The 15,257-nt window shown below is 40.2% G+C and overlaps 1 protein-coding gene across 3 annotated transcripts in view; it reads right to left on the bottom strand.

The window, feature by feature from the left end:
- The window catches only part of RELN (reelin), a 283,741-nt gene that overhangs the window by 53,175 nt on the left and 215,309 nt on the right, over positions 1 to 15,257 (bottom strand). For all 3 annotated transcript variants that reach the window (XM_064702887.1, XM_064702886.1, XM_064702888.1), the window contains 8 exons: positions 12,605 to 12,762; positions 11,495 to 11,702; positions 6,066 to 6,142; positions 3,784 to 3,942; positions 2,673 to 2,861; positions 2,052 to 2,325; positions 606 to 746; positions 336 to 513 (listed from right to left, as the gene is read on the bottom strand). In XM_064702887.1, coding sequence (XP_064558957.1) covers positions 336 to 513; positions 606 to 746; positions 2,052 to 2,325; positions 2,673 to 2,861; positions 3,784 to 3,942; positions 6,066 to 6,142; positions 11,495 to 11,702; positions 12,605 to 12,762 — 1,384 coding nt within the window. The remainder of the gene's footprint in view (positions 1 to 335; positions 514 to 605; positions 747 to 2,051; positions 2,326 to 2,672; positions 2,862 to 3,783; positions 3,943 to 6,065; positions 6,143 to 11,494; positions 11,703 to 12,604; positions 12,763 to 15,257) is intronic.

The raw sequence follows: 15,257 nt of genomic DNA, 5'->3' as shown, positions 1-15,257 counted from the left end.
TGAAGACAATCATAATATGTGCCACATTTCCAAATAGTTCACCTCAAGAATCTCAGTGTAGAATTTCATTCTTTTCCTCTGGTGGTCAATGAAATATTTATACCACAAACAAAATAATAAACAACCAAGACATGAAACCCATTTGTTCATAAAAAAACAACTGTGGAAAACATGGCACATGTTTAGGGTAGGAAAAGACAAGCAAAATCAAAATGTCAAATTCTAGCCAAAAGACTTCAAAATCAACACATGGGGCTAACAAGAGAAAATTTACTTTCTGTTTTTGACTCCACTGGTTTTCATAATTTTTTTTTTAAATGTGAATAATCTCTGACCCCTTTAAAAATGAGAGCTGTTCCAGACTTGATAGTGTCACCGTTCAGGTTTCCCCTCTCAGCACCGTAGACTTCAGGCCAAAGGTCTGGATGCAAGTTACCATTGAAATCATCCTTCAGGACAGATGGCAGAGGAAGGACAGGGACACAGTAAGGACCTCCAAACCCTCTGTCACACCTAGCAACACATTGGGAAGAAAAGGTATTATCCATCTGGCCTGGATAAAACACATCCTCTCTATGAAGCAGCTTCAGCAGTTTTCTACTCACATGCAATGGCCTGAGTCACAGATGCCGTGGCCTGAGCACATCCAGGGGCATCCTGTAGCCAGGACCACATTATCAATGGCCCAAGAATCTACTCCAGAGGCATAGTTGTACTGAATCCATCTGAACCTTGTTCTGGGAGAGCTGTTAAAAACAAAGGAAATCTATTTCAGGATTCAAAATTCTGATCCACAAAGATCCTCTAAAGAAAATCCCACAGACTTCTGAAGAAAAGCAGATTAATAAGCATGGCCCACTTATTTTGAAAAGATTCATATTCTAGTGGAAACTGGAAGTTTAAATTTCTCAGGTTAGTCTTTTGGGCAAAATTCCAGCACATTCTAAAGAAAGGTGCCCAAAGTGATGATCAAGAAAGAACAATGCTGAGACACTTGCTGATCAATAAAGTGGTTGAGCAGAAATTAGCAGTTCCATTAGCATTTGACAGCTCCATGTGTTGCTAGCAGAATGGAAACAATAAAGTTGCATCAGTAAGGCAAGAAGTTATGGAAGTTCATTTATACTAAGTGTTGTGTAAAGAGAAAAACAATGGTTATATATGTTCATATATATATGCATATATAAGAATGTATGAATATATATGTACAAATATGCACATGCATACACACTGCTGTCACTGCTGACTGCCTTGTTATCCTCAAATGAAGAAAGTGTTTTGGAGAAAAAACATTCTTTGAAAGATGATGTATGGCCCTCTGGAGTGAGCTGTGGAATTGGAAACCAAGATGTGAACTCCAGGCCCAGTTCATTTGCTGTGTGCCCATTTTTACCACTGTATTTTCTGGGTGATGAAATGTACAGAGGTAACATGTAGGGTGCTCTGAAGAATTACAGAACTACTCAGAACAATGGTAAGCAGTCACTTTTCATTACCTGCTGTTCCTAAACTAGAGCATGGTTTTATTTAGAGAGATGGATGCCAGCACATCTGCCACATCCATTTACAGGCCTGTGATATCCTGAGGAGCTTGGCAGAACTCTCCTCCTGGTCAAAAGGGTGAAGGTGGCACATGCAGTGACATGTTCTGACTTGCTCAGTGCTGTGACTGACATGCCTGAATGTTGGGTGACAACTTAATGTGCAATAACAGAAAACACTAATGTAGGAAAGGATGGATCAGGGAATTTATTCTTGCTTCTTATTGCATAAATGTTAGAAAAGCTGGTTTAGCATTCTTGTTCTTGCTGTCAGAAATTATAGGGAAGACTTAAGAATTCATTCATCAACGTTGTAACTTCCTTAAGTCCCTACACTTCACATTATAGCTGATGAAATATTTTGAAGTGAAATGTAAAATTCTAGTGGCGTGACAACACACATTTAAAAATTTAAAAGACATGCAGAACATTCCCAAGCTGGAGGATGTTTGTTCTAATTAGATCAGCAAAATCTTTGTCATGCTAAATAGCCAGAAGAGCAGAGCTCACTTGGTGGAGGGTGGGAGGTAGACAGTAACTCTCTTCCAGTTTTGGAATCTCTCTGAAGTGTAGATGGAGCTCTCGGTGTACTGCTGACAGCCGATGGTTGGGGGGACACACTCCTCTGTCACCAGGTGCCAGTCCCTCCCGTTGTTTAGGGAGTACTGCAGGTGGACACTGTGGGAATTGCTGTAGGGCTTGCTGCAACCCATGCTCAGCTCAAACTGCAAGAATGTGGAGGCTGACACGTGGAAGTCCCAAGTCTCAGCGTAACGAGGTTTTCCTGAGCAAAGAGAGAAAAACCACAAATACAACAATAACATCAAACACAGCAATAACAACAAATATGAAAATAACAACAAATACAACAATAACAACAAATACCAAAATAACAACAACTATAATAACAGCAACAGATACAACAATAACAACAAAGCGTACCTTCAGCATATGCTTTCAATACTGTCCTTCAAATTTATTACCTCGATCTTCACCTTTTTCCAGCCTTCTTTTCCCTACAGATTTCTAAATACCTGGATTTGTCTATACCTCCCATCTTGTAAAACTCGATCTTTATGTAATTTATAAAATAGACTCATACAAAACGCAGTCATGTTTGATGACACATACCAATGTTTTCACTGAACATCAGAGCTGTGTCCATAGACAGGCAGTCAATGTCCACTTGACCTCCTTGTATTCTGTACCAGCTTGCTTGTAAATCCACAGTTCCATCAAATTTATCCTGGAAGCCGGTCTGAGAGCTGTCATTCATCCCTATGAGCACATCATCCAAAGCCCACTGAGCTGAATGCTTCCCTACAAAAACCAGAGCAGACAGGTTAGTGGAGTCCCTGTAAGTTGTTTTTAATGCCCATATGCTGTGTTCACTCAGTGAGCAGTGCTCAGTCACACAGACCGAGTGCTGTTAAACAAGACTAAAACATTGCTCAAGGATGCACCTGGACACTAGAGCATGTTTCCATTACAGATGAACACAGGTATTTCCCTCTTCATTTCTTTGGCTTCAGTGCCTTTGCCATCATATGCTCTCCCTCTGTTTGGATGAGATACTCCCTGAGCCCCTAGATTGGGGATTTTCATTTTATGAGTCACAACCTTCCTGCTATTTCCCACAGCTAAATTGGAAAGGCTCTGTCTAGTTCCCAAAATAGCTTTTGTATGAAAGTGAATAGAACATGAAGGAAAATGCTGAAGGCTCTGTATATAGATAATATTTAGAGAAGTGCTCCTTCTCCTTCCTGGAAATCTCTCTCCTCTTGCTCTCCAGCCTACAGGCATTTCATCATCTCCAGCACACTTCTTCAGCCTTCATTTCAATTCACCTTTCTACTGGCATGCTGAAAAGAACATCTTACTGCACAACTGCTGCCCTCACAGGAGAGCAAGGAAAGCCTTTACAATAAGTTGTGAGCTCGCAGCAATGTGCCAGGACTCTTGCCTTGCCACCAAGAGGAACATAGGTCATGGCTGATATGGTTTAAACTTAGCTCTTAAACAATTTTACTCTTAAGCCCACTCATCAGTTTGGTGCTACAAAAGAAAATCATGGCCATAGTGAGACTCAGGAAAGCCCAAATGTACTCTTACAACATCCAACTGTTCAAAATATTGTGTTTTTCCTGAGCTGAGGTTTCTGCCCACCATGTCTATACTGCGCAGCCCTGACATGTGGGATGTGTAGAGCTGCTCAATGAGTTTTTGGGCTGTCCCTGCTTACCATGCTGTGGCTGCCACCAGCGGAAGGCGGTGGCAGGGGTCTTGGCCTCCCGGGGTAGGTCAATGGAGACCACCTGGGGCTCCAGGTACGACATGAAGTCCAGCTCCCGCAGCAAGCTCCAGGTGATGCCATTGTCATTTGTGTACTGAACAACCAGCCCTGCATTTAAAACGAGCAAGAGCAGTGAGTGAGACTGTGCACAGCAAAGAGGGAGCAGCTCACCCTGAGCTCTGGAGCTGCCAACTCCCACCCAGCACCCAGGCATGTGACATGTGCCCCACCCTTTGTCCAGCTCCTGGCCCAGGAGCTTTTTGTGCTCAAAGTCCTACTGCAAAGGCCCCAGGTTTCTCTGGTTGAGATGACCCCCGAGGTATTAGAAAGGCTTTTTTTTCCCAGCCCCGGGACAGAAGAAGTTGAGATTCATCAGTTCTGCTTCTCAAGGTTGTTTATTTTCTCTTATCTCATACATTCTTTCTCTGACCTGCTGAGATCTGTCCAGCAGGTTGGGTTGTGGCACAGCGATTGCCCTTGGGGTGGTGTTAACTTTTTATACTAAGAACTACTGTACTTTATTTACAATTATTTTTCCAATACCTATCACTTATGTTAGACAGTCTGTCTTTATTCTAAACCAGTCAAAAAGTGCCACCATCCCAGCAGAAGATGGAGGAGAAGGAGAAAGGACAGGACACGTCCAGATTCTTCCATCTTGCCTCTTGAACCCCCATTCTAAAACCCCAAAATTCTACTTTTTCACCCTGTGACAAATACACTATTATCCTACTCAAACTCTTGTGGCTTGTAAATCTTCACACAAAGTTGGTAACTTTTTCCATGGACTAAAATCGAAGGCACAGGTGTCTTTGACTCCATGCCAAGGTCTCTGAGACCCTTGCATGGGTCTTGAATCACCCAGGGCAGCCAGAAAAATGTCCTGGGTCCTGACACAAAGGTGACCTGGGTCACCAGCTGCCACATGCCATCTTCACCATTTTCACCAAATTTTAAGGATCAAATCTTTTACACCCTCAGGGAAACTAATGATCATACCACAGAAATGATAGGAATAATGTGATTTTCTTAAACATAGTATTTATTTCATGCTGGGTGTCCTTGCACTTTGTGTGAAAGATTAAGTTATAATTCTGATAGCTGGGATTATAATCTTCCTGCTATATATGCAAGCTCACAGCATCCTTGGAAATTAATTATCACAATATTTAGAAAATTTAAGATAGTCTTTGTATCATGCATACAGTATGGCACATACTAGGACACAACAGAAGCCCAGCAGAGCTCATCAAAAGGCGTAATACAAGAAAGAAGCATCTGTGTAAATTTCTTCTCTTAAAACTCTTTTATATTGATGCATGCTCCAAGACAACGGATTTTTTTTTGGTATCTTATTTGGTGTCTCATTTGGTGCAAATGAGTGGACAATCAAACCCTTGGTGTAATCTGTGCTGCAAAATGACAGCTTTCATCAGGGAGTGAGTCAATGTAAATGCCAATTATCAGGGAACAATCCACTGATGTTAAATACTTTATATTGAGAGGAAAATTAAATTTTCTCAACTCTCATGTCAGTGGTCTGACTTCATGCAACTAGACCACTTTACATGGGAATCTGCTCCCAGAATGCTGATCCTTCCCAAACACAAGTATCAGTCCTCCACCACAGTAATTTTAAGCATGTGGATCAAACAAAAGAGGAGACATCTGGGAGAAATTAATTTATTCAGACTAAATAAATTTTCAGCTGCAACTTTATCATCTTGTGTTTTGGGTAAAACATGCATAAGTTTGTTTTGGAAGGCAATTTTTTATTAGACCCACTGGTGTAGTTGAGAAGATGAACAAGTTCTCAGGTACACAATTCTACTTCAGGTCAGAAATGGAGTTTGCCCACTTTATCCCGAACTTGAATTTCATTCTTTTTATTTCAGACCTTATGAAAAGTCCTGTGGACTTGTAAATTCACCTGTTTTCCAACACTATAAAGCAGTTTAATACAAGCTATTACAGCTCGCTTTGTAAATGTTGTCTTTCTCAGACCATCACAGCTCCCACAGTTACTCCTACAGATGGATCACCAGTAGGTTTGGTGTAACTAATTATAACTAGAAAAGTCCATCAAAAGTAAATAACTTTCTTCAACATTTATGAAAACTGAGGAGGCAATTGATTTATATGAAAAAAAAATCTTCTTGATTCTGTAAATGCAAAAACACTGCAGAAGATGCAAAATATAAAAGTCTTATAATAAAGAAAAGGGGCTTTACCTTCATTCCTGGCTCTTGGTCTGTTGCAGGAGTTACCAACACTCTTGCTTCCAAGTTGTACATAAAATTGAACTAGCCTTTTAAAAAAACACAGGATAAAAAAAGAAATGTAATCATCTTCTGATAGCACAAGATCAGTCAGGATAATTTTCACCTCTTAGCTAATGGCATTTTCAGTTAGGTCCCTATTCCAGGCTTATTGATAAAGCAATATTCCCAGAGAAACCAAACATGGGCATGGTAAATACTGAAAGACCCAAGACAGAAGAAAGTGATGTGGTTTATTAATCTTGTGCCTAATAAATGTGTTTCTGAGTGAGTGTGAGAAGTCAGCAGTTCCATCTCCCACAAAAGTTGCAAAATCTCCATAGCAGGCAAAGCTGTTCCTTACATCAGATCTTACCTTGCCCTATTGTAACCAGAAATTAGGGGAAGATTTAAAATACAGCATTAGGTTGTAATAAAATTATTATATCCTCCTTAATCAGCAATCCTTTTTAGATCCTTAAATTCTTGATGTAAACAGTTTTCAGTGTAGTGAGTTCACTGAACATTTTGTGAAGCAAACCCTTTAATTTTGAACCTATACATAATGATTTCATTGAATATTCTCTTGTTCTCACATCATGAAGTGGTGAAGAAAAATGTTCCTGAGCTGCTTTTCTTGCAACCTGCCCTGTGCTTTTATCACTTCCCTACCTTCTCTTATTCCTTTCTACTGTAAACCATGGCAACCGTTACATCTGAGTCTCTGCATGAACACATTTCCATGTCTTCAATTTTTCCCAAAACTACTTTCAGCAACCCCTCTAATGCCACAAAACTCCTTGAGACAGGATTGCTGGTTTTACTGTCAGAACTCTGGATTAGCCTGGAGCATCCCTGTTTAGCAATATTTGAATTAAGTACTATTCCATCCTTGTGCTCCAAAATATTGTTAGGTTGTTTTTTTTCCTCCCAGTCTGCAGTAATGCCATGGTATCCCTGCTGAGATTGTGTTTATTGTTATGACTTTGTGGTTTTAGAGTAGTTTATATTTTCTCCTAGATACACACTATTGTGCTATATATAAACAACAATTAATTTCAATTAATGTCCTGCTGCTCACTCCCCAGATTTCACTGCATGTCTCAGGCATTCTAGGTCATAACTAAGGTAAAGAGCATTGAGATGACTCAGAATGCCATCACCCCCTAATCTACACATTCTTCACAGGCTGTTTCCATTGCACACCAAAAACATCACCTGAGCAGAGCAGAGAAACTGGACTCAACCCCACAATGGGATTTTGCATGCTGGAAGTTGGCAGTGGCATTCTCCTCCTTGCTTCCTGGCCAATTTTAAAATTAGGATGATAGAAAATCAGGCCTCGTTGATTCTATTGACATAGATCAAGTCTTTATTTAAAACATAAATTTTGAGGTGCATTTTTGCCATGCAAATAATTCTCTGCAAGAATAACTCTTTTTGCTTTAGAGGATGTTGTTCTAATTTGCAGTAATTATGGTAAAACCACAGACAAGCTGCACCACTACAGCTAGAGCCAGTAAAATGCAGACAAAACTCCAATTTCCCTCACCCACTGTTACATACACAATATCATAATCCTCCTCTAAATCCAGATTCTAAATCCAGCTGCATTCCAGTTCTGTTATGAAAATCTGTGTCTATTGTTTGAAATGTTTTGTATACCCATAGGGTCTAGGACAAGGCAGAATATCCTCACCAATCTCATTGCTAAGATAACCCCACAGACAGCTCTAGACAGTCAGGCTCACAGTACCACTCCATTTAGCCAGGTAAATTCTATTTGTTTGCTGCAGCTCTGTTGTTGGAGACAGTGTTCAGGCAGTAAAATTCTAGACAGAAGCATCAGAGGTGAAGAGATTTACAGTCCTGTGACAAATCATTTTATTCTTGCCAAATGTGAAGATCGTTACAAAGCAAAACCAAAGAGCAAAAAACCCTTTCTGCAGAAGGGTGAATCAGCCCATCTGATCTCCAAGTGTCTGACCCAGGACAGCTCCCTGGGATGGTTGCACAATCATTAGCAATGGAGGCTGTAAAGCAGATGGGAGCCAAGTCAGCTAACAAGCCAGATGTCACCACTTGGAAAAAATATTTGTATATTCCATGGTTTTTATCTAGATGCCAGGTAGGAACTGTGTGCAAAATACTCCCACTGAACAGATAGTTAAGGGTGTCATAAGGGACAGGACATCAAAATGGGAGGCAGCAGCTCATCAGCAACCAAAATGCATCTATGTATCACACTGTCAGTCAGAAGGGTGGGAATACTGCAGTGAAATTGTGAAATTGTGCCCTTAGTGTGCTGGGGCATGCAAGAGGGAAGGAATGGAGAGACTCCAGAGGGTTTCTGAAGTGTAGGGCAAAAAAAATTGTCTGGGTGAAAATGAACTTTGACACTTACAGCTCTCTTAGTGCTATGTGACATTCTCCCAATATCTGGGGAAAAAATGGTGTAGTCAATCATATGAAGGAATAAGGAGGCAATAGGACAAACAAAGCTAAGATTACAAGACCACTTATTGTATATACTAAAATTTGAGTAGTTTTTTTATGGTCATTGGCTCCCAGGCACAAGCTTTAGTTTGAAACGCTTTTAGTGTGATACCAGGTGTGGGTAGCGCCCTGTTGGGCTGCTCCCCTGAGCAGCATCCCACATCTCAGGCAGGCAAATCTCAACCCCATGGACCATGCTGTGCTGGGGAGAGAAGGGTAAAAGGGAAAAGGGCCTTTGTACTTAAAAAAAAGAAAAAAAAGGAAAAAAAGAAAAAAAAGTCTATGTATTCCTTACATAAAATTTACACTTCACATTCAAAAAGCTGTAACTGATGATATGGAACATGCATAGATAGGTAGATCAGGAATGCAGAATGAAAATAAAAATTTAGTGTCCTGTAATATTTGTCAATTTTTCTATCAGGCTCTTCCATGCATGATTTAACAAAACAAGATCTTAAATGGTCTGGGAAAACACTATTAACCTTAAAAATAAGCAGCTTAAAAATCTACTGCAGGAGTTTCAGCCTTCCTATTCACAACCCTCAATCCACATATCTAACAGTATGTCTTTCAAGGCATGTTTTCCTGCTGTTTACTCAGCCACCAAAACCCCCAATCAAAAAACCCTTGCAAAAATAAAAGATAACTGTGCAGGGGCTAAGATGATCCCTAATAAGATAACTGAATTCTATGCAAGGCATTACTGAATGCAAAAAGTAATACCAAAATGGGAAAAGTATTTCCCTTTAATCTCCCCTTTCAAGTGACATTAATTTTAGCTCCAATAATGAAAAAAAAAATTTCTAGGCTGAGGAATTATTTTCTTTTTAGTGTATGGGCCTTTCAGTTAACCCTTCACACTCTCACAAATGTCATGTACTAGCAAAAAAGACAGAGTTAATGTTACAGATGGCCTCAAACATTTAAGTGGGAGGCATCTGCTCAGAGCAAGGTGTCTGAAGCTGAATGTCTAAGTTGTACATGACCAAACACAGGCTGCTTTACAGCTAATGAAAGAAAGAAATAAATAGGTGTTTGCAGAAGACAAAGCACTGGCTTCTGCTAGCTGCTCTTTTAGGATGAGATGTGTTGCTCTTTTGAAGCAGCTATTCTCTCCTCTGAACACAAAAGCAGCCTGGGATAATTGCTGTAGCCTAAAAAGTTCATGTTCTGGTCAAGCAGCATCAGGTGGCTACCACCTTTGAGCACACAATGAAGAAAGCAAAAAATCCATGTTACTCCCATTTGTGTTTGAGATGACCACTATGTTCTGTCTAGCAAACAGCCCAGGGATGTGGCTTCCAGCTTGAATTGTTCAAGGGAGTTAAGCTGCTCACTGTGATGCTTACAAAAAAAAATAAAATGCTGATTTATTTTGACAACAATCAGTTCCAGCAGGAGAGCAGCTCATACTGTGAGTACATGGTCAGAAGAGAGATTGTAGTTGTTCTTACCAAGTGTTTCTCTGGCCATTTATGTTTTTGGGACAGATTTAAGACACAAAATAACCATATTCTTGTGCAAAACAGAGGCAGTGGTATATTAAAAACATCAAGAAAGAGCATTGCTCAGAATTTTAAAATGTCTTTTGGCTTTTAAAATGGTTCAAACTTTGCAAAAATGGAAAGCTATAAATATGAATATCTGGCATTAAAAGTGGTTTCAAAGTAATTGTAAAACTAAAGGGAATACTTGGCATTTCAAAAGATTTCTTCATGAAAGAAGGAATAACTCAAAAATAGAGTTTTTAATGCAGACTTCTTGAGGAAGTAGTCTAGACTACTTCCATTATATTGCTTCCCAGGATGAATAACAGGATTTGAAGACAGTGGAATAGAAGTGCTCACATCTTCCCAGAGTTCCAGGGCAAACATGTACTTGTACAAAGCATATTTGTCAAACAATTAATTAGTTTAATTAACAACTAATTTACATAATTACATAACTATGATATGCATTTGTCAGACATGCAGGGGACAGAGGGAAGGTGGCTGGTGCAGTGCTGTGCAGTACCAGGGAGCAGCTGAGGACTTCCCCAAAGCAGCAGCCCCCACACCACAGAGCCCTGCTGGAGTGATCACAGTAACCTCTGGCCACTCTGTGCTGAGTCATCCCACAAATTCAATTATGGAGCAAATCATGGCATTATTACTCTCAGAGCAGTATTTGTCAGGAGAAATACCTTTTATTAAGCTAACTGCCAAAATTGTAGAGTGCTCAAGGTTTCAGGTGCCTAATCTCTCATGAGACTGGACAAAGCTGCAGCAAACTCCAAGCTAAATAGTGGTTAGAATTAACAGCCCTTTGTTCATCCTAATTACATTAATCAGCTAGGCAATTTGAGAGAAGAGGATAATTGCTACCAATGTAGCAGGATTCAGTGGCAGCAGGGAAAGAGGTGAAGGCTTGTTAGCCTCTTGGCTACGCAGAAAAAATTCACATTCCATTCCTTTGCACTTCTGACAAGTGGAGTAATTCACAACATCTGGCAAGCTAGCAACAGCTCCTTGCTATGCGATCCTCATGCCTGCAATTCAACACAGTCAGAGGAAAAGGAGCTTTTCTCCCCAGCTATGGGCAGAGTCTTAGCTTTTGTGCATTCTCAAGACGCTGTCTTCTGCCTTAGGATACAATGCAAACTATCTTCTCAGAAAGATAGTGAGTTAATATTTTATTTTCTGCTGCTGTTCCAATGTCTCTAACCTAAGTATTATCTTTCAAAAAAAGGAAGTTGTACACCAGAATGAACAAAAAAGTATTTTTTTCTATCTTTCAAAGTTCTTGTACAGATTATGACTACCATAAAAAAACATTTCCCATCTTCTCATATCCACACTTGCAACTGGGCAGAACAGAGAACATGAATACACAGGTAATTTTGAGAAGCTGCACTGAGCACTGACCTGATATTTGTGGTGTCCAGGGGAACAGTCCTTGCCTCCCTTTTGCCAGGTCCATTGAAGTACAGAGATTTTCCATCACTGAGCACACCACAGCCTGTCCCAACCTGACCTCCTGTTATCTTGTACCAGAGAGGGCTTAGCTTCCTCTCAAACCTGTCGAACATCTCACTGTGATTAGGCACATTAGACACACAGGTTCCATGTGATGCTTCAAGAAAAAAAAGAAAAAAAAAAGGAGATGCTTTGGTGAAACTGTGTTGGACAGAGTAAGGGTCAGATACAGTGCACTGGCACATGGTTCTGTTGCATCTATATGTGACAAAGCACCAGGCTTTTCAAAGTAAATGCCCTGATGACTGGATTGTACCTTTTTAAACTCACTTTACAAATTTCTGTAGGAAGAATAAGCCCTTTTCCTCTAAACTCTAAGATGGCTTATTTCACTAAGTGAAAAACAGCCAAGCTTTGTCGATAAGGCATTTTTTGCAAACAGAAAAATATTATCCTTCTATTTAATTTTAGACAAACTGAACAAAAGATATTAGCTTATTGCTTTGTTGGTTGAGGGTTGAAAAGACTGCAGTGTGCAACCGGTTGTGTCAATCTTTTTTTTTCCACAGGGTTTGCATTTTGGGTTTTTTTTCCTATTTCAGCATAAAAGGCCCTGAAACCACAAGTGAGCAGAATTTTCCACAGAAGGGCCTGTCAGAACATATGTTCCCTCCTGGTCCCATGCCATCTGATGGCCAGGGGACTCAAAAATGGCAACAATTCTTTTGAAGATGATCCAAAGGCTTTTAAGCAGACTTTTCAGTTTATAATATTTTATTTTGTTTTCTCTTTTATTGCTAGTCCCTTCCCATTCATACAGATGGTGATATTCAAAGATTGTGCTTGCCAGAAACATCAACGGTGTCCGCTGCCTTCAGCTGCTCTGCTTTGCCTGTGCCGAATTTAATTAACAAAACAAGAAAGATTCCTCTTGGCAGCCCATGCACTATATGTCATCGTATATTTTTCCGGAATATCGGAGAGGAAAAGCAAGCTGTCAGTTCACAGGTTGAACTCAGCCAGTGCTGGCTGCAATCCCCCTGAGGGGGGCTGTGCTACCTGTGTAGCCCAGGTCGCAGAAGCAGACCCCCGAGACGCAGTCGCCGTGGCCGCTGCAGTAGCTGGGGCAGGGCTCCGAGATGTAGACGCCGTCCAGGCCAAAGGGAGGCACGCTCTTGTGGGAGCTGCTCTCCTGGATCCAGCGGAATCGGGTCTTGCTGCAGAGAAAAAACAACAGCACTGCTACGCTGGGGAAGATGGAACAGGAAAGCCTTATGAATATGATTGCCTGGCTAAAGATTTTGAGAATATGGAAACTAGAAGTGAGATTGAAATGAAAGCAAGCTTTGAGATACCAAGCCTTTCTCTGGCCCATATCCATCAGTGTGAAGCAAAGAACAAATACATGGTTTTATCAACAACAGTGAATGATTAACATGACTCTGAAGATGCTTTTTACTACTCAGTCCAACCTGAAGTGCTAATTACATATCAAAATCCCTGAACTTCATTTCAGTTACTGAACAACTGGAAAACAATAGTATAGCCAGCTGAAGGTCATCCCCTTTTGATTAGACAATACTCTCTAATTGCGGACAGGTCCAAGTGTCAGAGCAGACCCTACTAGCTTAGCAGAAGGGGCCCAAAGAGTAGCTTTTAGGGTTTAAAATGTAACACACTACAGTAATGCAGTGATTCTTATAGGCTGTAAATGCTATAGGATTGTGTCTTATACTAAATTAACTAGTGAAAATTAGAATATTCAGCACGGAAGAAGATTTATAGTGTTGTAATGAGAACTTAATCCTCTGTTACTCTTTCGTCCTCTCTCTTTTCCTCTTGCTCTCTCTCACTTTCTCTCTCTCTTTCAAACTCTTTGGAGCTCCTCTTGTAGCCCTGCTCCAAGCAGGGCCCTGCACTCAGGTTCCACAACCTGGCTTCAGAGATCTCTCACCTCCATCTGTCCCAACCATCCTACCCACCCTTGCTCCTATTGCTGCTCCTGGCTTCAATAGCTACTGCTCCTTCCATGAGATTAAAAGGACCTTTTCCCAAAACAGCCATTTGCAAATAGGATGCTTGGATTTCTGTCATGCTGCATTTGTGCAACATTGCTTAAGGATATTTCTTTCAGACTTTTTGGCTGTATTTTGATTCCCTGTGTTTCTCTGGCCCATATCCATCAGTGAGAAGCAAAGAACAAATACTTGGTTTTATCAACAACAGTGAATGATTAACGTGACTTTGAAGATGCTTTTTACTAATCAGTCCAGCCTGAGGTGCTAATTACATACCAAAATCCCTGAACTTCATTTCTTAGAGTATTTTTGAAAGGAGCTCCGTGATGGCAGCAATGCAGAGTTTATGATAGGGTTGTGCACTTTTGAGTAAAAAACATTTACGTTATTTGGGTATAAGAAAAAAAGCCACTCTCTAAACAGAAGTAACAAGTCTGACTCATCAATCTCAAAGTTAAACATCCTGACAGTGAGATGGAGATGCAGTAGACCTGGTAAAACACGGATGAAGGAACAAACAATATCACTAAGAACTTGTTTAAGGCTGCTGAGCTGACACAGCTGGCCCAGAGACACATGATTGACAGTCCATCAGTTCATACTCTAAAAGTCTAGTCCCAAATTTTAATGGCACGGTTTTCTAACATACCCCTTCTTGGAGTGGCTGCAGATTCCTCCATTGAGTGGGGATACAATAACTAAAGGTTAATCTTTGAGACTGAGCAAAAAATTTGCCCACAGTCATTGTATATGTGAGGAACATCAATCTCTACTAAATAATAATTTATGCTAGCTTTAATACAATTGCTTTGATACAGTTGCTTCAATGTTGCTTCATAGAGCAGTATATTATAATAGTTGTTATGGCTCCAATACTGTGTAGTAAATAATTCTGATTAAGATCTTCTTGTCTAATTGTTACCATAATAAATCATAAATAAACATGTTTATATAAATATATCTAGTTTGCCATCCTTAATCCTGAAGGACAACCTTGTGTAAAGGTTAATTTACACCTGTATAACCCTTTAGACATAAACCACTGACAAAGTCCAGGGCTAAGATTGGATCCAGCTGCACCCAGGTTCCCCTCTGAGAAGGAGTTAAGAAAGCAGTGGGATTCTTTCTTGACCTCATGACTCAGTGGGAGGCCTTCCTTAATAAACTTCATCAGAAGATCCTACTCTGCCCACAAATCTGACTCACTGCATAGGAAGTTTGTTGAAGAAAAAATATTTTGGTAATTAATTTCCAGTCTTTAACTTTTATGATACTGATCATGTTACATGAGCTCCAGAGAGGGGAATGGATTTAAAATCTCTTTGCCAATATAACGGATTAACTAATATCCTCCTTGCTGCTCTGCCTAAAATATAATAAACCTATTGCTTTTTCTTTTTTTGCTGTGCACTGGGATTTGGTAGATCATGCTCATGCTTGGTAGCAAATAATGAAATGGGATGCTCTCTGGTTAACCTGTGAACCATGATTTCCTAAGTGGCCCACAACAAACTCAGGTCTCAACATGCCAAAACACTCATTGCAGTCACAATACTTACATTTTTAATGTATTAGCATGAGCTTCTTATTCCTGATCACATTACTGCACATAATGCCAAACAGATTGCTGCTATTGATTCTGCCCTGCTTGTTTTGGGTAAATCAAATCAGCTGGTGTCAGATCTGTGCAACTT

This window comes from Zonotrichia leucophrys, chromosome 1A (assembly GCF_028769735.1).
Source record: "Zonotrichia leucophrys gambelii isolate GWCS_2022_RI chromosome 1A, RI_Zleu_2.0, whole genome shotgun sequence".
NCBI classification, from domain to species: domain Eukaryota; kingdom Metazoa; phylum Chordata; class Aves; order Passeriformes; family Passerellidae; genus Zonotrichia; species Zonotrichia leucophrys.
Note: the sequence above shows the minus strand (reverse complement) of the source record. Positions and strands in the feature narration are given on the sequence as shown.